This window comes from Asparagus officinalis, chromosome 6, assembly GCF_001876935.1.
Source record: "Asparagus officinalis chromosome 6, Aspof.V1, whole genome shotgun sequence".
Lineage (NCBI taxonomy): Eukaryota > Viridiplantae > Streptophyta > Magnoliopsida > Asparagales > Asparagaceae > Asparagus > Asparagus officinalis.
The window spans coordinates 12,857,201-12,880,049 of NC_033799.1; the positions used below are offsets into that span (position 1 = coordinate 12,857,201).

At 33.0% G+C, this 22,849-nt stretch overlaps 1 protein-coding gene across 1 annotated transcript; it reads left to right on the top strand.

Moving 5' to 3' along the window:
* Positions 11,820–22,824, top strand: LOC109844836 (bifunctional phosphatase IMPL2, chloroplastic-like). Its single transcript, XM_020413984.1, has 9 exons — positions 11,820–12,157; positions 19,662–19,740; positions 19,826–19,920; positions 20,016–20,065; positions 21,077–21,201; positions 21,567–21,633; positions 21,774–21,863; positions 21,986–22,097; positions 22,480–22,824. Exons 1-9 carry the CDS (start codon positions 11,869–11,871, stop codon positions 22,548–22,550), a joined length of 978 nt encoding a protein of 325 aa, XP_020269573.1. The 5' UTR covers positions 11,820–11,868; the 3' UTR covers positions 22,551–22,824.

The following is a 22,849-nucleotide window of genomic DNA, read 5'->3' on the forward strand; positions in this document are numbered from 1 at the left end:
CACGACAGCTTCGGCAGCGAAGCTGTTGGCTCCCACTGTAGTCGCCAGTTTGTTTGCGGAGAAAGTTGCTGTTTTCATTGCTATCGAATCTATTACAACTTTAGTCGTTACAATAAACACGAATGAAATAAAAAGTCAATCTTTTTATAAGATCTCCTTACACAATGAAAATAAAAAAAAGTTTACAACTTTATCAAACAAACGCAAGAGATCGTTCTTCGGTCTTCTGCTTGCGTGGGTGTCTTTGCCTGTGCAACTCCCTTGCGTTGAAGAACTAGATCCGATCTCTCCTCCTCCTCTCTTGAAATCTGTGCACTTTAAGTCTTCAATCCGGCAGGGCTTCGCCGAGGCACGAGAATTCCAGATCTGAAAAAATGAGGCCTAAGGCTTGTATTTATAGGCATGAGGGATAACTGAGCGGTTAAAACGGACTACAGGGCCCAAATCCGTGTTGGGACACCCCTGGGGTGTCTCGAAAAACCCAAGACACCCTTGGGGTGTCTCGGAAAATCCGAGACACCCCTGGGGTGTCTCGGAAATTCCGAGACACCCTTGGGGTGTCTCGGAAAATCTGAGACACCCCTGGGGTGTCTCAGAAAATCCGAGACACCCCTGGGGTGTCTCGCATTGACCGAGACGCTCCGTTGAGGCGCATTCATCCGCTTCCGCTGTAAATTCTTCGTCCGAACTCGGATTTTAGTGATTCGAAGTGCGTTGGAAGTCTGACGAAGAGTTCTATCAGCTCCAATGGTTAGATTATCTATAAAATGGACGAGACACGAAGGGCGTTGTTCCTTTTGTAAACACCGCAGGGCTCTCGATTAGCCCGTACCTTCAGAGGAGGGGTTGTCCGATCCATCTAATCCAAAAGAGATGTCTTCCTTTGGTAGTTCAGCAACAATTGGAGCTTTGGTCTTATTGGAGACGTTGCGAACCTTGCGCATAGCCTTGGGGCTAAGGGATCAGGAAGAAAGGGCTTCCTCATACTTGGCCTGATCAAACTCTACCACGAGAGTTTCGATCATTGTTCTAGCGAGGTTGAAGTCAGATTGCGCCACCACTTCTTCGTTAGTAAAGCTAGTCCCCAGTAGAGTCGCCATCTTTTGTTTCGTGAAAAAATTGAAAGAAGAAAATAAAGAATTGAATTTGTATTATTCTCTCTAACAGACTTAGAAAAAGAATTAATTATAATTCTCTAAATGCAATCTCTCTCTAACTGTCTTAGAAAAAGAAATTATAATCTTCTTAACCGGTTTTTTCAATTTACAAAAGAGAGAAGGGATCTACGAAGACCCTTCCCTTTGTTTAACCTGGGTTCTTCTTGGTGTTGATGGCATGCCTCCCTCGATGTTCGTGTCGAGTTTACTTTCCGTTGATGATTCGAATGCTTCACCTCGTTGGAACATAGTATTTTTTTTCTTGACTTGATGTTGAGGAGAACTTGCGTGGCAGGTTTAAGAATAACTCTTAACGAGTTTAGGAACTCAGTGCGAGTTTAAACTCTGTAAAAGAGTTGATTTGAATAGAAAATCGGTTTATAGCCAAGATCTAAGCTCCAAGACTTTTGTTGATGAAGGACACTCCAAAACCTCCAAGAACAAAAATGTTGATCTCTCTTTATGCAATATTTTTAATGCAAAAAGTCGATCACTTGGAGATTCCGAACTCAGTTGAGTTTTTCACCATTTATAGGGATTAAGGGGTGTAACCGCTCCTTAATTCGGTCCTAAGTGGGGGAGTGATCCCCTCAAATCGTGGAAAACGGATTTGAAATAGTTCAGCTCGTGTTTGAATGAGTCAAACATAAGAATTACGTTTTGGATATGAACTCTGCATTCGGGGATTGGAACGTAGAGTTGAGCTCCGCACTGGCGGCTAGAAACATAGTGGTGAGCCCTGCGTTCTGAGCTTGGAACGCAGTGGTGAGCCCTGCATTTTGAATCTAAAATGCAGCCATGACCTCTGTGGGTTGAATCTGAAATGCAGCCATGACCTCTGTGGTTTGAATCTAAAACGCAGCCACGACCTCTGTATTTTGAATCTGAAACGCGAGCATGACCTCTGTGTTTTGAATCTGGGACGCAGAGGTGAGTTCTGCGTCTTGATTTGAAGAGATCGTCAATTTTTAGTCTCTTTTGCTAGAGTGTTGTAAAGATCGTCATCTTGTAATCTTCATCTTGACTCCTTGAAAATATGAGAGTCGTTAGATTGTAACTCCGAATGTTGATTATGAAGACTGTTGAATTAGAGGTTTCATCGGTTGTTGTGAATGTTGTCAGATTGTAATCTTCATCTATCTACATGAAAGTTTTTAAATTGTTACCTTCTGAAAGCCATCAAATTATAACTTCCATCATCGGTGTTTGATGGGGATCAGCTATCTGCAGTAATTTTTAGATAGCCTACACATTCATCAATTAGAATTACCATCATACTAATTAGACTTAACATACAACATGTTAGACTTAATATGTAACAAATTACACTTAACATTTAACAAAGTGGACTTAATATATAATTCATTATACTTAACATTCAACAAATTAGACTTATTATTCAATACTATATACTTAACCTACAAGCCATTGGACTTATTATTCAACTCAATAGATGCATCTTTGATTCGAGAAGAAGGTGATGCTGTAATAATATGGAAACTTCTAATGTCGTCCACCCCATCTTTTTAGTTTCTTTTTAAATACATGCTACTCTGTTTTTGGTTGTTCTTTATCGGGGTGACGTCCCATCTTTTCTTGTGTAGAAAGAATATGTTTTAAGACTTTGTATCTGCTATCATACTATGCTAAGGATACTTGCAGTAGTATAAAGATTTTCATCAAACATCTATGGTTCTAGTAAAAGGTGATGACAAAATCTGCTCCCTATACGTAGATATAAATTAATGTTTGGTGTGTGTACATTTTATACTCCTTCAATATCTAGATTCTAGTATGGTTTTTTTTTTCTTTAATAGAATGAAAAGGGCACCTTGCCCTGTTTTTATCGTAAAAAAAAAAAAAAAGTTGCGCTGTGCACAATAAGATTGATATTTTTTTTTGGGTGATTTTGTAAAATTTTAGTGTAACTAGACCTCTCAAAACCTCGTAAGAGAGCAAGAAGAAAAGGCCCCCCCTTTTGGTCTCCGTTTTCAATTCACCGACTCCTCGACGTTGTTTTGACTTTCGCCACGTCAGCAGAGCGTCGGATGGTAACTTGGAGTTTCTCCTTTGGGCCTTCGGGAGTCGTTCGGATCGCCCGGCCCATTTTTGATGCTCGGTCCACATTGCTAGGCTTCCAGAGTAATATGAATGATTGAGACAATAGTGTGATGTGAATTATTATAGGATAGAATTCAAAGATATAGAACTTGAAATTAGTTATGCAAAACCTATGACTTCTAGCTTAGTGAAAAGTTTATCTATGTAAAATGTAAATATATTCGACCAAACTAGCAAACAAGTAGTTCATTAGTGTCTCTTGAGTTGAAAAATAATGCACGCTCTGGACCCCATATCAAGTTGCATCTTCAATTTCTTCAATAAATAAATAAACCAAGATTTATAGAATTCTACGGTTTTAATTTGAAGCTTTACCCCTCATATCCTCGGATTTTAGTAAAATATTCACCCGTTTTTCAAAATTATCATCCACTTTCAATGTAATAATCGCATGTTTATGTTTACATGGGTACATGTAATCACGATTACTTATGAAAAAATGATTACAAATAATCATTATAATCTGTTATGTATGCTACTATAACTTTTTGATCTAAAAATGAGAAATGTTGATACAAGAGATAACGAGAGTGGCCACGTCTACAGACCCGCACATCAAAACTTGAATGAGCAATTATTATGGTGTTTATGTGTAGTTGGTAACCAGATGCTGTGGTGGGAATTTCCGTGGCTCCGATGATCGGACAGCCTGTGCTCAAAGGAAGAGCATTAATTAGGTCTGTTTGGATATATATATATTTTTAAAACAGTCTGATCGATACAGCAAGGAAAATAATAGGGACACATCCCCAACCACAACTCCAACCACATCCTCTCTCATTGCTACAGTACACCGGGTCACATATGAGATTTTAAAATTTTGAAAATCTCATGTGGGGCCCGGTGTACTGTAGCAAATGAGAGAGATTGTGTGGTTGGAATTGTGGTTTGGGGTGTGCCTCTAGTGCCACTCATACAACAATGCGGAAACAGTTCGTCTGCAACTACGATATAACGTGGAGCTAAAACGGCTTGGCATGGAGAGAATTGCATAGGGGCTGCTAGTTGGGTTTTTGGGTGGCCACATGACCCTTTTCCTGCACAACCAAAGAAAGTATTCTGACATAATATTGTAGTAGACTGCTGGCTACAATAAAACCCCACCCAAAATAGCCTCAGCCAAACAGCCCCAAAGAGAGCCGAGACTTGTACAAAACTGTTTTGCATGCAAATCAGTGATTTGTAGATGTTAGATCCCAGTTGAGAAACCTAAATATTAAAGACGTTATAAATAAAATAAAATCATTTCATCTTTAGAAAGAACATTATATGAGGCAAAAAAAAAAAAGATTCCCCTTGCACATTTATTGCTACATACATGACGCGGTGTAGGGTGAGTATAACTTTGAGCCTGTGATTGGTTTTGTTAAGAAAAATTTCCCAATGATCAAAAATATGTGACCAACAAGGGGGACAGGTGAGGTGTCCCCCCTCCTATTGCATAATGAGCTGATCATCATTAATGATGATCAGTTCATTATGCAATAGGAGGAGGACACCTCAACTGTCCCCCCTATTGGTCCCATATTTTGGGTCCTTGTAGCAAAACCCCGTTGTTAATGATTGTGTTTTTCATAGTGATGATAGAGGCACTTGACGCGAACAACATTGAGGTGTTGATCATACAATTGTGTTGGTAATCGCTAATGTTTTGATTTGGACTATAGCACTATTTTGATATTGGAACATTAAGATTAAGCAAAAAAATTTATTTACTAGTATTATTGTACGTGCAAATCCACATACAATCGTCATTAAAACTTAGTTATTCTAATTTTTATACAAAAAGAGTCATTTTAATACCCTACCTATCATATATATTTCTAAGATTTTCTATGATACTAGTTGAGATGCACGTGTAATGCACATGGTTAAATATCATGATTACTTAAATTGATAAAAATAGAACAAAAATAAAAAAAAAGTTTTTTGTGGGATTGATCGTCAACTCAAAAATCTCTCTCTCAAATAAAATATTGTTATTGTTTCATTTAACCCAGACTATGGTCACGTGATCTACTATTTATGAGTTATAAATGCATTAATCTAGTACAATATCTCTATTTATTAGTAACTTAAAGTCTTCAAAAGATGGGTGATTATTCAATTCGTAAAGAAATTTTGCATATGAATTTACTTGCAATATGTCCATTAATTTTTTAGTTGTGGTTTGATTCATATAATTAACTTGTAGTTGTGGTTTTACTCATATTTACGTTATCTAATATTCTCACTCAATTTTATACCTCATTCTCTATATCATTCTCCGTACCATAGAAGTAAAATTAAAAGTATATATAAGATTATTCCATAGTATATATATGGAATAATCAATGTTTACATTATCTAATATATAAGATTATCATAACCCTTTTTACATTATCTAATACATTATTCCATTGTGTGTGTGTGTGTGTGTGTGTGTGTGTGTGTGTGTGTGTGTCTATATATATATATATATATATATATATATATTAATGGGTATCATTGTCATAGGAGAGGATTTCCTCCTTGACGCCTCTAAAATCACATGATTGAGCGACATTATGGATGATCCGCTCCGTTGAACTTGATTTACATATTCTAAAACCCCAACACACCAAGTTTGGGGTGAATCCGTCGTCGTTTGACCCTCCATCGAGCCATGGTGAAAAGTTCTATTTATTCAAAACCGTTAAATTGATACGAGTGGATGAAGGGTCAAACGACGACGAGTTCACCCCAAACTTGCTGTGTTGGGGTTTTAGAATAGGTAGATCAAGTTCAACGGAGCGGATCATCCACAATATCGCTCAACTCATGTGATTTTAGAGGCGTCAAGGAGAAAATCCCTCCTATGACAAGGATACCCATTAATCTCATATATATATATATATATATATTATATATATATATATATATATATATATATATATATAATATATATTAATAATTATATATTATATATATATATATATATATATATATAATCTAATATTCTCATTCAATTTTATAGCTCATTCAATTTTAATTTTTATTATCGGATTATATAACCATTTTTAATAAATTATAAAGTATATATATAAAAGCCACAATGCTTATAGCTAGTAGTTGGGTTCCATTAAATAAGTTAACTTTACATTGTACTTTACTAATGGTAGTACTGTTGGCAATACCATTATCTTTTCTCTTTATCTTATTATTCATGCTTTTATTATGTAAGTTCTCTTTTGCTAATCACTCAGTTGGCTATATTTAGTTTTTATAATATCAGATTTTAGAATATTTTCTTCTGTTTAAAAAGTGTTGTTATGATTTTCTTAAAAAATATATACACATAGTAGCAATAGTATATATACTTCAGTTCAACTTAAATATATTAAAATTATATGGTGAGTTCACATTAACTATAATTTATAAAATATAGTACATCAAAGATAAAATCCTTTTAACCACTATATAGATTATCTGAATTTTTTTGCATATATAAACTATACTACCTAGGAATAGTGATGTGCGTACTTAACTATGGCCTAATAATCTTAAGAATGACTTGCACTTTACACTAAAAATACAATAAAAATTTAGAAAACTACAAGAGAAACAACCTCAAAAGTTTTAAAATTTATAAAAAAACACCCTAAAATTTTATAATTTACAAATATACAAAACTATTAAATATTACATTAAAATCAAGAAATTACAAAAAAATTGATTAAAATTTTTAAACTTTGGAGGGGTAATTTTTAATATACTAAACTTTAAGGGTGTTTTTTTATAAATTTTACAACTTAATAGATTTTTAATTAGTTATGTTCTTTTTAAAAAAGTTATGGGTAATATTACCCATTAAAAGTTTTTCCTAAATCTATACTTTTAAAGGGAGTATGATATTTTTTACAAATTTTTAATTTTTTAGGGGTTGTTAGTAATTTTGTATATTCATTTTAGTGTCCATAGGTTAGAAATTCTCATGATGTTATTTTTGTAAATTGTGAATTTTAGGGGATTTTTATAATTTTTTAAACTTATACGTCATTTCTGTAGATTGTAAATTGTTTATAGACTATTTATAATTCATATGTTTTTAATTTACTAATGAGTTTGAAATTCTCAGGGTGTTTTTTATAAAATTTAAAATTTAAGGGTTTGTTTGTAATTTTTGAAACTTTAAGGGTGTTTTCTTAAATTATAAATTATGTAGGGGATATTTATAATTCTTATATTTTCAATGTAATGTTAAGTTGAAAATTATAAATATTTTTATAAATTTTATAATTTTGAGGGGTTTTTTTACAATTTATAAAAAGTTCAAAGTGTTTATTGCAAATTTTATAAATTTTGGGGTTTTTGTGTTATTTGTTGGTTTTTAATGTATTTATATTTTTGAAATATTCAAGGGTTTTTTTATAAATTTTGAATTTTTACGGGTGTTTTTGTAATTTTTAAAACTTACAAGATATTTTTTCCAAAGTCAAAAAACTTTTAGTTGCTAGCTAGCATATATTTTTCAGATTTTCCTACTAAATTGATATAAGTAAAATTTATAGTTTTTAAAATATTTTAATAAAAATTTGAATTTGTAGGGGTGTTTTTGTAATTAAAAAAACTTAAAGGATATTTTTTACAAAGTTCAAAAACTTTTAGGTGTTGGCTAGTACATGTTTTTTAGATTTATCTACGAACTAAAATAAGTAAATGATTTGAATTATATCAAACGTATCTCCTTTATCGAATAACATGTTAAGTCTCATTATGAATAGAATAAATCATTTACTTGCCAATTCAAACAAGATAGGATAATTAGAATAGATTAGGATAAAAATATAATATTTAAAAAAAGTTAAGGTTAATATTAACTATGAAAAGAGTTTTCCGAACTCGTACTTTTAAAGGGAGTATATGATATATATTCATTTAATATGCGATATTTTGTCTTACCTTATTCGAAATGCTTATGACATAATTATATTTGAATATATTAAAATTATAATTGTTGTTTTTATTATATTATTTATATGGAAAAAGAACTTTTATCGTTTCATATTTATATCTATTTATAATATTTATCTATATACTAAAGCTAAAGGGATTACCACTATTCCTAAGCTACAATACCCCAATAGTTTAGTATTACTATTATTTATCTGCTATTTACAATTATACTCTCTATTAAAATTTTGTAAAATTTCATTATAGCCAGACACCGACACCGTAACTTCCACAACTTTAGAAGATGGCAACAAAAAGGGCAATAGTAATTGAACCATGGTAAACCTCATAAACCACAGTAAAATCACGGTCAAAAGCAATAGTCAAAACAATGCCTTCACTCAATTAAGAATAAAAGAAATACAAACAAATGCATTGGTTGAAGCTGTTAAGACAACACAATCATATATTAATAGTTATCTATTTCAAGAAAACCCCCTTTAAATGGTAAATTGCAGGAAAAACATACGTTTTGTCTCATTGATGTCTCATTGATGCTTAAGTGAAAGAAGCAAATAGAAATTAAAAATAAATAGAGATTTATTTTTACTTGGATTCCCCCAGAGTTTATCCACTTTTCACTTTAAAACCAAATAAAATTTCAACACTTTCATACCCTAAAGTTTCAATGTCATTTCACTTTGATACCCAACGTACCTTTTTACCATTTTGATATACCAAAATTCAATCTTATTTCACTTTGATACCTCTATCTACATATTATTAGATTTTTCTATTAAATTTGTATCACGTGCTTACCAAGTGGGTAAAAGAGATCTAACATATCATATGTTAAGGACGTAATATAAATTTAGTAGGAATCTAACATAATATGGATGAAGGTATCAAAGTGTAACTTGATTGAAACTTTGGTTTATCAAAGTGTCAAATAAATTTTTTGGGTGTATCAAAGTGAAATTATATTTAAACTTTGGAGTATCAAAAATTGGAGTATCAAAGTGTTAAAAAGATACTTTAAGATATCAAAATAAAAACTTTGGTAAACTTTGGGGTGCCAAAGTGCAAACAAGTCAAAATAGAAAAAGATGTGGGTAAATTTCCGCGAAAACCCTTTAAATGGTTGTTCCTCAAAGAGCCCTCCCTAGCTCTAACCTTCAAAATGCTCAAGAACCCACCTTATGTCTTAAGTTCTCCAAAAAAAAAAAACCCTTCCGCTTTCAACATTATTCAAAAAGGCCCTCAAATAACATCGAGCATAGTTTTCACATTTGTGCAAAATTAGCATGATAATATTTTTGCCTGTAAAAATTGTGGTTCATGCTCCTTTTTCTTTAAATTTTTTTGGAAGATTGTTGAAAGTTAAAGAAGATTATATGGGAAAGGCCCAAACTTAAGAGGTTTTTGTTAATTTTTTCTAAAAGAAAATGTCATTATTTCTCTAACTACTCTCTCCCCATTGCCCAATACATACACAAGGAAATTTTACTTCCTAAGATTAAAAAGAATGGAAATTAATGGTCTGTTTGGATGGAGGGTAGAGAGGGGGAAGGGAAGGGAAATTTCATTTTAACCTTGTTTGGGAGTTTCATTTTAGGGGCTGTTTGTTTCGTTTCCCCCAGAATCCAAAACCCACTTTTCTTCACTTTTTCACTTTCCTCCACTTTCCAAAACCCACTTTTCTTCACTTTCCTCCAATAATATTATGACAACTCATCCCACTACATCACATTTCATACTTTTAAAAATAAACAAAACACAAGAAATGAGTCACATCAATCAACTCATCTCACTCACTTTCCCCCACTTTTCTTCATTTTCTATCATCTTTAAAAATTACTCACATCATCCAATAATATGGTGACAACTCATCACATCTCATTAAAATTTCCTTCCATCACTTTCCTCCAAAAAATTTTGTAAAATGATTTTCCTAAGTATGTGTCACATCATCCAATAATATAATGACAACTCATCTCATCTCATCTATTTTCCCTCACTTTTAAGAATGAACCAAACACAAGAAAAGAATCTAAACAAGGAAAGTGAAGGAAAACATCAAAAATTACTCACATCAACCAATAATATGGTGACACCTCATTTTCTCCCCCACTTTCGGTTATAGCTTTGACGAACCAAACCTCTGAAAGTGGAGGAAAACATCAAAATTCACTTTCTTTTTCCCCACTTTCCCCCACTTTCGGTCTTTTTTTGCGAAACAAACAGGCCCTTAGAGGATAGAGGAGGGGAATGGATGGGAAATTTGGCACAAATTCTTACATCCCAAATTGAGGTGTAATGGAGGTGAAGGAAAGGAAGGGGAATTTTCCCCCTTCCTTCCATTTCTTACGTAAACTCAAACACACCATAAGTCTCTTTTCTCATTCAAGAAAGTAATTTACATAATTGAGCAGTTGCATCTCTTGTATTCAGGGGAAACTAGTAATAAATTTAAGCCTGATGAGTTCTTGAAGCTAAAGCATGACCTAATAAGTTTCATTTGGCCCTAGTGGGTCAAAATAAAAAGAACATAATACAATGCGAATACATCACTATGATTATCAAAATGAATAAAAATATAAATGTAGTATGCGGTTATCTTAAGTACAACTCTTAAAAACATTTACTAACAAACTAAAAAGAAATTTCTAAACCAAATATTTAGGAATGTTTTTTTTTGGCTTTTTTCACATATAGTAAAATTCCCGAAATATTTTTATCCAAAAAATTCAAAGTAATTTTTCTAAATGAAATGTTTAGACATGGTTAGATTAGTACTTAACTATGGATGAACAATTACTAAACTATCTTGCTATAAATTCTGTCCAATTTGTTAATCATGATTAGATTAACCTTTAATTATGGATAAGTAACTATAAACCATTCTCACTAAATAAATTGAGCTAACCAAATGTCTGTTTTGTATCTTTTTCCAATTCCCTCTTCAACTTCTGAGAGAAGTGGAACTTTTCCCATTCCGTCACTCCAAACATTGATGCTAAACACTCCTCCCACCCCCCTTCCCTCCACCCAAAAAAACCAAAAAAAAAAAAAACCTCTGACATGTGTTTGTATAAAACAATGTATCCACTCTGAAAAAGTTACAATTGAAAGAATATTTTCCAAATTAAACAAGTGCTAACTGAGGTGAATTAATCTCAAACAACTAATAATAATTTTGGGATGTAAGAGCAGTTTCAATAATTTAGGGAACTAATTGAGATGCTTATATCTTCTTCTTTTTTCCCCACAAAGTAAAAGAGAAAATTCTTAATAAAATGTTTAAACCATTAACTTTTATATTCTTTCTTATTAATTTATTAGCAATACAAATTAGGAAAAATAATTTTATTCATAAGTTAAGAAATTCCAAACCAAATGATTAAACCATTATTTTTCTATTTTGTTGACGCTAGTACCGTAATAACGCGCGGGTCAATTATGCTCGTAAAATATAATAGATATTTAATTACCAAACTCTATTATATACTCTAGAAAGTTTAGAAAGTTCTAGATCTAAACAAGGATGAAAAAATTAAATTAAATTTTTTTTTGGTATGAAATGATGAAATTGTCACTCACGTGTTTTGAGAATTTGAGATGAACTCTTTTTGTTTTTTACTTTCCCTCTCTAGAATCTCTCCCTCTCTCTAGCTTTGCAATGCACACCGCCTCTCACTCTCCCCTCATCTCTCCACCTCCTCATTCCCTGACCCCCAATCGGATCCGGGCCCCAACCCATGTCCGATTCGGGCTCCGACCCGTCAGCATCCGCTCCAAGGGTCCAATTAGGGTTTCGTCTCCTTCGTCAACGTCGAGTCCGATGGAAGCGACGGAGGAGGAGGTGGATGGGTTCGTGGCGGTGGCGAACAAGGTCGCCGACGCCGCCGGCGAGGTCATCCGCAAGTACTTCCGCCAGAAATTCGATATCCTCGATAAGGACGATCTCAGTCAGTAATCTCCCTTCTTTCTTCTTTCTCTAAGGCTATGTTTGGTTTGAGAGAAAGGGAGAGAAAAGAAAAAGAAAGAGAAAGTAAAAAGAAAGGAAAAGAAAAGAAAAGAAAATGATAATCCTTTTATTGTTTGGTTAGAAAGAATATTGTTAGGAAAGTTAGAAGAAAATTAATAAGAAAGTTATTTTCTCTTGTTTGGTTACCTTTCTAAGTAAAAGAGGAATAAAATTATCACAATATAAATTAATTCATATTTTTTGGAATTAGATTTAGATTTTAAATAATTTATAAAAAATAATTAAATTAAATTGCGATTCTACGATATTTTGAAAAAAATTTACAAGTTACTGAACATGTTTGCACAATCTTAACTCAAGAAAATTAAGTCAAATTTACGATAACATATCTTGGGAAGTAACATGTTAATAAACATGTATTTAAAAAAAATGGCAATTTCCTTGCACAAAAACTTGAGTGGCCATCAACATCGAGTTTGTAAATATTAACAAGCAGAAATACAACCACAATTCCACTAATTAAAGAACAACATTTCTCACACATAATATTTACAGAAAGAATGGTCAATTAAAGAAACAAAACAAATCTAAAGTAAATGTCATGATATTCCTAATATAAAGTATAATCCATTTCTAGTCACACGGTTTATTACAATCAATTTCATATAGAAAATCTTAACTAACAAAGTCTATTACAATCAATTTCATATAGAAGATTTTAACCAGAGAGAGAGAGAGAGAGAGAGAGAGAGAGAAATATGCCGCAGTCCTTGGTTTTTGACTAGCGAGCCCATCAAAACATTGATCTCGCATCCTGCATCCTCTGAAATTAATTTAAAAAAAATCAAATAAGTAGAATATAATCTGAAGATGCTTAGAGAGACTGGCTTGTATGGCTATATGCAGGCGAATTTGGAGCTTCAAAAATAACTCCATCTATGGGCAGGTAAATATAGATTACAAGAAGGCTAGATTTGTTGTGATTGATATCTTACAACTCGTAGATATTAAAGTTAAGCCTATGAAGAGATCATCCCTTTTTGGCATTAACTCCCTGCTCTCTACTGGCATTAATCCTAGACAACCAAAACCCAAACCCTTGTTCTCCTGCTTCTGGACTCCACCTGCTCATGGCTCTTTGGCTTTGAATGCGGATGGTTCTTGCATTGGCGACCCTATGGCTGTGGGAGGCATTATTAGGAACCAAGAGGGCAACATGTTGTGTGCTTATGTTGGCAAAGGTTCTAGTTTTAAGGTTGAAATTCATGCGTTGTCCAAGGGTGTAGATGTTGCGGTGGCACAAAACTATGCCAATATTGTTGCTTGGTCTGACCCTAAATCCTAGGTGTAATCCATTAGGCTATGTTGTCCAAGGGTGTAGATACATGCACACTCACGTGCACGCATGCGTGCAAGCACACATGCACAAGTTTCTCTCCTTAAACTTATGAACTAGGTAGTAAAATGCAAACATGTAATTAGAGTGTAAATTAAATTTCCTCCTAGTAGTGATACCAAGATTGTGTGATGCCCATCCAAGCTTAATCCCCAAGATAAGTTTTTAACACAAGTTTTTTGAAAAAAGAAGTTTAGCAAAACATCTGTTGTCTATAATTCTGTAATTATCAGCACTTTCTCAAATGTGTGTATTGTAAAAGTAGGGAGATACTGAAGTATCTATTGTTGTGTTTCAACTCATTTGTTCTTCTGTTAAGCCTCCTACAACTATAATTGATGCCAAAATAAACTCATACTTTTCGAAAAAATGGTTGCTTAGTGGACCGTTAAAGCTCCATCATCTAAACTAGTTTAAGCAAAGCTAATCAATAGATACTGTTACCTACCTCAAATAATAAATAAAAAGATGGGGAAAGATAATAATGGTCTAAATTGTGTTCTTTTCTCTTTGAGCTCCTCTTTAGATTAGTGCTTTTGGTACAGATCAGGGCTGGTTCAGGGAACATGAGTGCAAGCTGTCTCCCTTTGCAAATGTATTGTAGCCATAGTTTGGCGATACTCAAATGTCACAGGAATATTATCAGGACATCACACAGGAATATAGTGAAAACACAACTAGATACAAAGTGAAAACACAAAGAGCAATACCCATTTATGTCATTAGCAGTAGTAGTGTTAGTAGAAATCAACTAGATACAAAGTATGGAGAGAATACCCATTTAAATGCGATTTAACAAAATATAGTGAAAACACAAAGAGCAAATAAAGCACATTTACTTTTTATTTGAAGAATGAAAATATTTCTAATAATCTCTCCACATATCATCAGCTATTTCATTAAGTGGGATTTGCTTTACCTGAATATAATCCCTTCTTAGCTTTATTTGTTTAATCCTCAGACTTGTCCAGTTCGCAGAATCGGAGACTATCACTACAGTTACAGTCTGATTTGGAAACTTACCTCATTAAGCATCCTGTGTAGTTCATCTCTAGCCTCACACTACAGTTACAGTCTGATTTGGAAACTTACCTCATTAAGCATCCTGTGTAGTTCATCTCTAGCCTCAACAACACGATCTCGGTCATTACTGTCAACCACAAAAATAAGGCCTTGCGTGTTCTGGAAGTAGTGTCTCCACAAGGGACGGATCTGATGCATGAACATATGTACAAATGATTAGTGCAAATCTCATTACAACTCTTATAAACAATATATAATCAGTAAATACCTTGTCTTGACCACCAACATCCCACACAGTGAAACTGATGTTCTTGTATTCCACAGTCTCCACATTAAACCCTGAACCAAATAATCGAAATACCAACTTAACCGTAAGAAAGTAATTGAAAGAGAGACAGGAACAAACATATCTACCCAATGCTAGATAGTTTGAAGGCTTTGTTTGGATACCATGGTGTTTTCCTTATTGTGTTTTTGTAAGAAAACACCATGGTGTTGTGTTTTTCTCTTAAAATGTTTTCAAAACACTATGTTAAGTATTTTTGGTTGACACTAGTTTGACCAATTATAACATTAGTATTAAACATATTATTAATATATTATATATTAATTATAATAAAATATATTATTAATAAAATGTTATAATATTTAGTTTACATTATTATAGTATTATAAGTATTAAATGTAATGCAATATAATATTGTATAATGTATTATAATATTATATTGTACTTTAATATGATATATTAAATTACAATTATTATTATATTATAATTATTACATATTATTTTTAAATAATTATATATTTAATTATTTTGGTATATCAATTTGTTATTGTTGTATATTATATTAATATTTTTATAATAATGTTATTTTATTATTAATATAATATTATACTATTATTAATATAATAATATAATATTATTAATAATCTTATTATCATGTTATTACTAGTATGTTATTAATAATTTAATATATTATAAATATTTTAATATTATATAATATAATATAGTTTTTAATATATTAGAGTTTATTAATAGTACTTTAATTAATAAATAGTATTTATGATATAAATAAATATTATTATATTATAAAAATATTATTTTTACATTAACATTTGTTAGCAATAAATTATTTTATTATAAATTATTTTACATAATAAATTATATTATTTATTGCATAATATATTAATATTTTATATATTATATTATTATATTATGAATATATTATTTTTGGCATTAACATTTGTTAGCAATAAATTATTTATTATTAAAAAATTATTTTACTTTATAATAAAATTATATTATTTATTACATAATATATTAATATTTTATATATTATATTACATTTACTATACAATATGTTATTATAATATTATTATTATATTTTTATGTTATTATTAAATATGTTATTATTATATAATATTTTATAGTTATTAATTTATTTATTAAAAAGTTAATAATATTATGTGATTTATAATATTGTATAGTATATTATTATATCATTATTATATTATTATTTATTATCAATAACTTTTTTATTATTTTTATTAGTTTATTTATATTTTATTATTATATAATACATTATTAACATATTAAATATTGGTATTTAATATGTTATTATATTATTATATAAGATATTTTATTTATTATCTTTTTATATTATTTAACAAATATTACTAATATATTAAGTTAACTATAATATAGTATAGTATAGTATAATATAATAAGCATGTTGATAATAACTCTATAATAATTATATTTAATATATTATTTTAGATATTATATTAACACATTCTCAAACTCAAACCCGAAACACCAAACTTAAAACACCTAAAAGGTGTTTTGAAATAAGTGTTTTGTTTTTGGTTTGAGGATGATTTAGCTCAAAAAACACCATGGTTTTCAAACGTGTGGTGTTTTATTTTTGGCAAAAACACCATAGAAACAAGTAAAACACAATGGTATCCAAACGGAGCCGAAAAAATTATCATACTGCTTCACTTGCTATGTCAACTATAACTAAGTCCACCAAAACAACAAAACAATTCAAGTTTTCCAGAGAAGTAACAACGAGACACAGAATAGCAACTAAGGAATCATGAAGAATGTCATTTCATCAACTAGTGGAAAATAAATAAATAAAGTAGACAGTGTACATAATACAACATACCAATAGTAGGAATGGTAGTCACAATCTCTCCCAGCTTCAACTTGTACAGAATGGTGGTTTTACCCGCAGCATCGAGACCGACCATAAGAATCCTCATCTCTTTCTTGGAAAAAGGCCGGCTGAAGAGCTTGGTGAAAGACAGCCCCATCTTCACGTGTAAATAAAATAAACCAAATTATAGTCATCCAATGTGAGGGGTTATCATAATTCAAAATGTATACTAGTGAATTATCCTATATATTGATATAGATCAACCTTCTAGTGTCCTTTTCCCCCCAGCTATTGATATAGTTTTCACCTATGGTCAAACAGAGTATATACTGAATAAATCCACTTTAGCTACAAGGTCCAATTTTTACTATATGGTAACAACATGAATGACAAGTTGTATTACATACGAATGCTTATTTGTGTGCGCGCCTACATGTGCCAAACACTATGTTTGTCAATATATACAAGAGTGCCATACATTTAGGAATTAGTTAAAACACGTATTTCAGATAGAACATCATCCATTTGTTTTCCTATTTTCAACTATAGATGCCCATGTTGGGTAATGCAACTTCAGTACTTGAGAATTATATAAATATTGCTAAATATATGATGCAGATTGTTAGTTTCTGATAATATACCCCAAAACTCAAAGTTGCCAATGTACAGGTTGAAGAATCTACAAATCATCTATATATACAAATTCTGAATATTGATACTAATTAAAGACAGAATGTCAATAGACATTAGTGAACCTCTGCAAGAAATCAAAAGTGATATATAGATGACAGATCGTAAAGAATGTGCATGCAACTATCTTTAAAATTTCAAAAAAGAAAAATGTTTAACTGTTTAAGCATTTGCCGGAGAAATTTAGCCACGCATGATATAGCGCACAAAGCAACCCGAATGAATTACAGAAAATTCAACAGACAGAGCAACATCATTTTGAGCAAGTTGAGGAAAGTTTGGTTTTTGTTAAATCGCTCTGAGCAAATTGCTCAAAATATCTCATCGGCCTCGCTAGGAATATGTTCAACTAGACATTTATGCAAAGTTCTCCAATACGGATGACAATGATATACGAGTAAACCAACCTGAAACTGCAGAAAATTCCACTTAAAACTGGCTCAGATGAAACTGCAGAATAACTGAAAAGATAGTCGCATGCACATTCTTTACGATCTGTCAATAGACATTTGAGTCAAATTGGCCAACAACATCACCATCAACCTCACAACTTTACGATCCCCAACCTTATACATCACATCCATAACAGTACTCACGGTTCCAATGGACACAAGCTCCTCCGAATCCCATGATCCTGTGAGAGATTGATCAGAGCTTCGGCCGCGGGAGCGGAGAGCTCCGCTGGATCTCGGAGGAGGCGGGAGAGAGGGGGTAGGAGGCGGTCGGAGCGGGAGGAGAGAGGGCGGAGGCCTTCATCGGAGCCGGTGAGATCGCGGACGATGTCGACGGCGGCGGGGATGAAGGAGATCCGAGAGAGGTCGAGGGAGAGAGATCCAAGAGAACGACGAGAGAGAGCTCAAGGAGATTTGAGATCGAGAGATCGAGAGAGAGAGGATGGAGTCGCGATGGAGACAGGAATTTTGAAGGAGGCATCGAACGGGATTTTCTCTCCCTCTCTCTCATTTTCACTCTGATCAAGTGAGGAAAGGGGAAAAGAACCGGGTATATGGGTTTTTTTCTACAGTGATTTTAAGATTCATTTTTTTTCTCGTTTTCTTCCAAACCAAACAAAGAAAAATTACTTTCTTTTCCTTTCTTCTATTTCCCTTCAAACCAAACAGAGCCTAAAAGATTCTTCGTTTTTTTTTTATTTTTAATCTACGTACCCAAAATCAAAACATATTTGCAAATGTACCCCCGTTTATCTTTCACATTGATGAGTTAACGTATCTGAAAACTATGTTAATGAACTTCTAAGGTTATTTCAGTTTTTTTTAATGGTAGTTATTTTAGCTGAAACTTCCCTCTAGTTTAACTCAATGCGGCGGAAGTTCGGGGTAAATTAGCAAATATCTAGAAGTGCACGGGTTAGGGAAAAGTGATAAGGTTATAGTTAATGGGGGCGAAGAGATTTAGTGATAGACCTAAAAGAGCTTTGTTGGAAGCAATTGAGAAGGATATGGTAATAATTAACTTGAAAGAGGAATGACCCAGAATTGAACAGAATGGAAGAATATGATTCATGTAGCTGACCTTCAGATTTGGGATAATGGCTTTGTTCGAAGGGGGTCTTAGAATTACTCATTTTATGAAAAAGGTGCAATAACCACTTCTTCCTGATTAAAACTTAAAAGGTCTCGCTTTTATAAATTTGCAAAGTTCATGTTTTAGTGATGATAGTTGATTATGGAATAAAGATGCCAGCTTTATCGTTTTGAATGGATTTTGATGAAATAATGTTGTTGTATCGTCATTGAATCTTTACGATTATGGTTATGCTAGCCTTGTGAAGCTGCAAATAGCCCACTCATCTTTGTCTTCTGTAGCACTTTCACCTCTCAGTTATTTTATTAGGCTTGGTCATCGGTGTATTACTATTTTCACAAGAATAAACGTGATAATCCCCTCCTCCTCATGAATTCAGGGATTATTCGCTCTAATAAAACAGTTGAGAGTGATAAGTACTGCTGAAGTCATAGATGAGGAGGTTATCTGCAATTTACCCAAAAAAGAATTTCTCCTTCCAGATCCTTTATCAAGGATTAATAACACCTGTCCTCACTACGATTCATTAATAAAATCTTTGCAGTTTGGACTGCATAAAGGGAATAAAGATTATGTTAGCTCTCCTCCTTACGAACTTTAATGCTAATTTTGTGCCATTGGATTGCATTTCTCCTTTTTCTTTGAAGTAAAATTACCTTTTTCTTCAGGTCCAGTGACGATTGCTGATCGCAATGCAGAGGAGTCTATGGTCTCTATTATATTGGAAAAATTTCCTTCTCATGCCATGTAAGATTAGTTCTTCCTTAAAATTATGTTTTTGAGACGAAAAGAAGCAGCAGCTCAATTTTCGCAAGTTAGATATTTGATGCAGTTTTGGGGAGGAAAATGGTTGGAGGTGTAAGGAGGAATCTGCTGATTATGTTTGGGTTTTGGACCCTATTGACGGAACTAAGAGTTTCATTACCGGTAATGTTTTCTTGAATTTTCTCTTTCGATATCGTGGATTCTGGAAACTTCAAAGAAACATCAAACATTGACCATTGTTCTGTTTTGACGTATAGGAAAACCTTTGTTCGGTACTCTGATCGCCCTTTTGCATAAAGGCAAACCGGTATGGCTCAACTTGCTCACCTATACATTTGACTTTGAAATATTGTGCATGGTTGAAACTGAGATCATATGGAAGCTTTTATTTGTACATTGTAAGAGTTCTCTGTGCTTCGTGTTGCTAGCCATATGCATGTGGTTACTTTAGTCCTCTGGTACATAACAGACTTCAACTCCAAGAACCATCACTCAAAATTAACTTTCGTAAGGTCAAAATTTGGGGTGGAAAGCCTATTATAAATGGTTATCATTTACCGCAAGTTGCACTCTGAGGAGTTATAATGGGTTTGGTGGTTGGTACTTGGTACAGACCAGGAGGAGGGAATGGTGTATGTACGGGTAAACTGCGTGGAATTGGTGATGAAAATGGCCCCAAGAGATAAAAGACACTCCAAGTTATATTAAATGAAAGCATTTTAGCTTTGTTACTTTTACTAATCAATTTCAGGATAATGCATCTAAACTAAGTTTACTATTTGCCTTTAGCGATCCTAGCGAAGATCTTCTGGGCCTTTCCATAAAAATAAAAATCAAAACATAAAAAAGAAATAAAAGACACCAGGAGCTGCGATTGACACAAGTATCCTCCTTAGAGATGCCACTGACAATGATAAGTGTAGATTCCTTATTAGCCACATAGAAAGCACATTATTATTATTTTTACTATAAGTCTATAACTATGCCAAGATTGGGTGCCATCACCAATTTGACCAATATGGTCTCTTTCTCAGGTAAAAGAAATGCGTTATCTCATCTTATTAAAATTTAAGAGTCATGTGACCTACAGCATGAAATGTGAACTGCACTGGTACTTTTGTTTTCTCCATATTTCCCTTTATTTTTCATGAATTAGTTCTTAACTCAGTTGTTCGTAAAATTATATGCGCTCTAAGGCCACCTGTATAAGAGCAATGAATTCTTATTTGATCATTGTCATTACCAGGTTATATTAATTTCCAAATGATTGCTACTCTTTTTGCATGTTGAAAATTGGCATGTTCTTAAAAACGTTCAGACTATTGGCATCATTGACCAACCTATTCTAAAGGAAAGATGGATTGGGATGACTGGAAGAAGAACTACATTGAATGGACGAGAAGTTTCTACACGACCCTGTAGCAAACTTTCCGAAGCCTATATGTAAGTATATTTATAACTAGAAAACCATTTGGAAGCTGAGAAATGATTGCCTCTTTTTGCTGTCTCTTTCAATGACTAATACTTTGGTAAAAAGTATGCTGTTGTACACTCAGTCCATCTCCTAATTAATTAACACTGTTTCTGCATCCCCAGCAATAACCAAATTGGCAACTGTCTCAAGATTCCCAGCAGTCCATTAACATTGACCTCTGTAAACAACTAAATACCAACTGTGCCTGCACCAAGCAAATGCATAAAATCTTATGTCACTATATAAATGACTGTTGATGGTCTGAAAATATCAGCACGAAATAGTTACATGGTTTATTTAATATACCAATAATATGAAACTGTTTTCTTCTTAGGTATACTACAAGTCCACATCTCTTCAATGGGGAGGCTGAAGAGGCTTTTATTCGCGTCAGGAATGAGGTTTGTACATACGAGTGAAGCCAGTAACTTGTCAAGTATAGAGAAACTGTATAAAAGCTATATATGTCTCTTTTGTTAAAGTTTGCCATGTATAAAAAAAAAGTCTTCTGATCCTTCATCTTGCGGCCTTTCCCTGTAAGGTGAAAGTACCACTGTATGGCTGTGACTGTTATGCCTATGCGCTTCTGGCTTCTGGTTTTGTGGATCTTGTCATTGAATCAGGACTTAAGGTGATATTTGAATCCTTGAAATTTGCCTTTTCTATCTGGAAGATGCACGTTTTATGCATTTGTTTAAAGTTTTATACTTAATCGTTTTAAGTTCTGACATTGAAAAATCTCTTGACGTACAGCCCTATGATTTTCTTTCTCTGGTACCGGTAATTGAAGGTGCTGGTGGATCAATCACAGACTGGAAAGGAAATAATCTTAAATGGGAGGCATCTTCTAATTCAAGTGCAACGAGTAAGGCGTCACTGTATAAATTCCGTTTGGTCCTTAGTTTTGAAATAGAGATAATTGCGCATAGACCCCCTATAAATAATATCACTGTTTTGCACTACAACCTCTGTAGTTTCGTTGTTGCAGATAGACACTATAGGTAAAATTTGGCACTTTTACCCCTCGTGAAATTTTGGCAAATATTGCCTCTGGGTGAAATTAGTGAGTTTATCTGAGTGTAAAGAGTAATAAAATTTTTTTAACCCGAGGGTTCTATCTGCAACAATGAAACTACAGTGGTAAAAAGTTCAAAAAAAAAAAATGATACTGTAGGGAGTCTACGTGCAATTGACCCTTTGAAATATCACTCCTCATATTCAATCTATGTTTGGATCTCTTGTTTTAGGTTTTAATGTGGCAGCAGCTGGAGATCCTGAGCTGCATAAAAAGGCATTGGAGATGCTGCAGTGGAAATAAAGTGCTGGCTACTGGTTATAACTGAGAATTAGCGCGGGATGTAATCTGCAAGATTAAGGGAGCAGGGTGAAAAAAATGTTGCAAGCAACTTTTGTGAAGATGTTGTTGTACAATGTTATTTATGATTTAGAAGAAAAAATTTGCAGGCAGAGCATTTGTTATCGACAATCAGCGAGGAAAATGTTGAGTTGAGAGGATAATTTGACGTGTAAAATTTCGAGTCTATAATATTTGGAATTTAGATTTAATGATCATTTAGTCGAATAATTTCTTACCGAGTTATATCCGTCATCTGTGGG

What these genes read in the sequence shown, in the direction of transcription:
- LOC109844836 (XM_020413984.1), top strand. Translation starts at nt 11,869, where the DNA reads ATGCACACCGCCTCTCACTCTCCCCTCATCTCTCCACCTCCTCATTCC. An exon ending in AAATTTCCTTCTCATGCCAT is followed by an intron (nt 19,741 to 19,825) that starts GTAAGATTAGTT and finishes TATTTGATGCAG; the next exon opens with TTTTGGGGAGGAAAATGGTT. An exon ending in TTTTGCATAAAGGCAAACCG is followed by an intron (nt 20,066 to 21,076) that starts GTATGGCTCAAC and finishes AAAAACGTTCAG; the next exon opens with ACTATTGGCATCATTGACCA.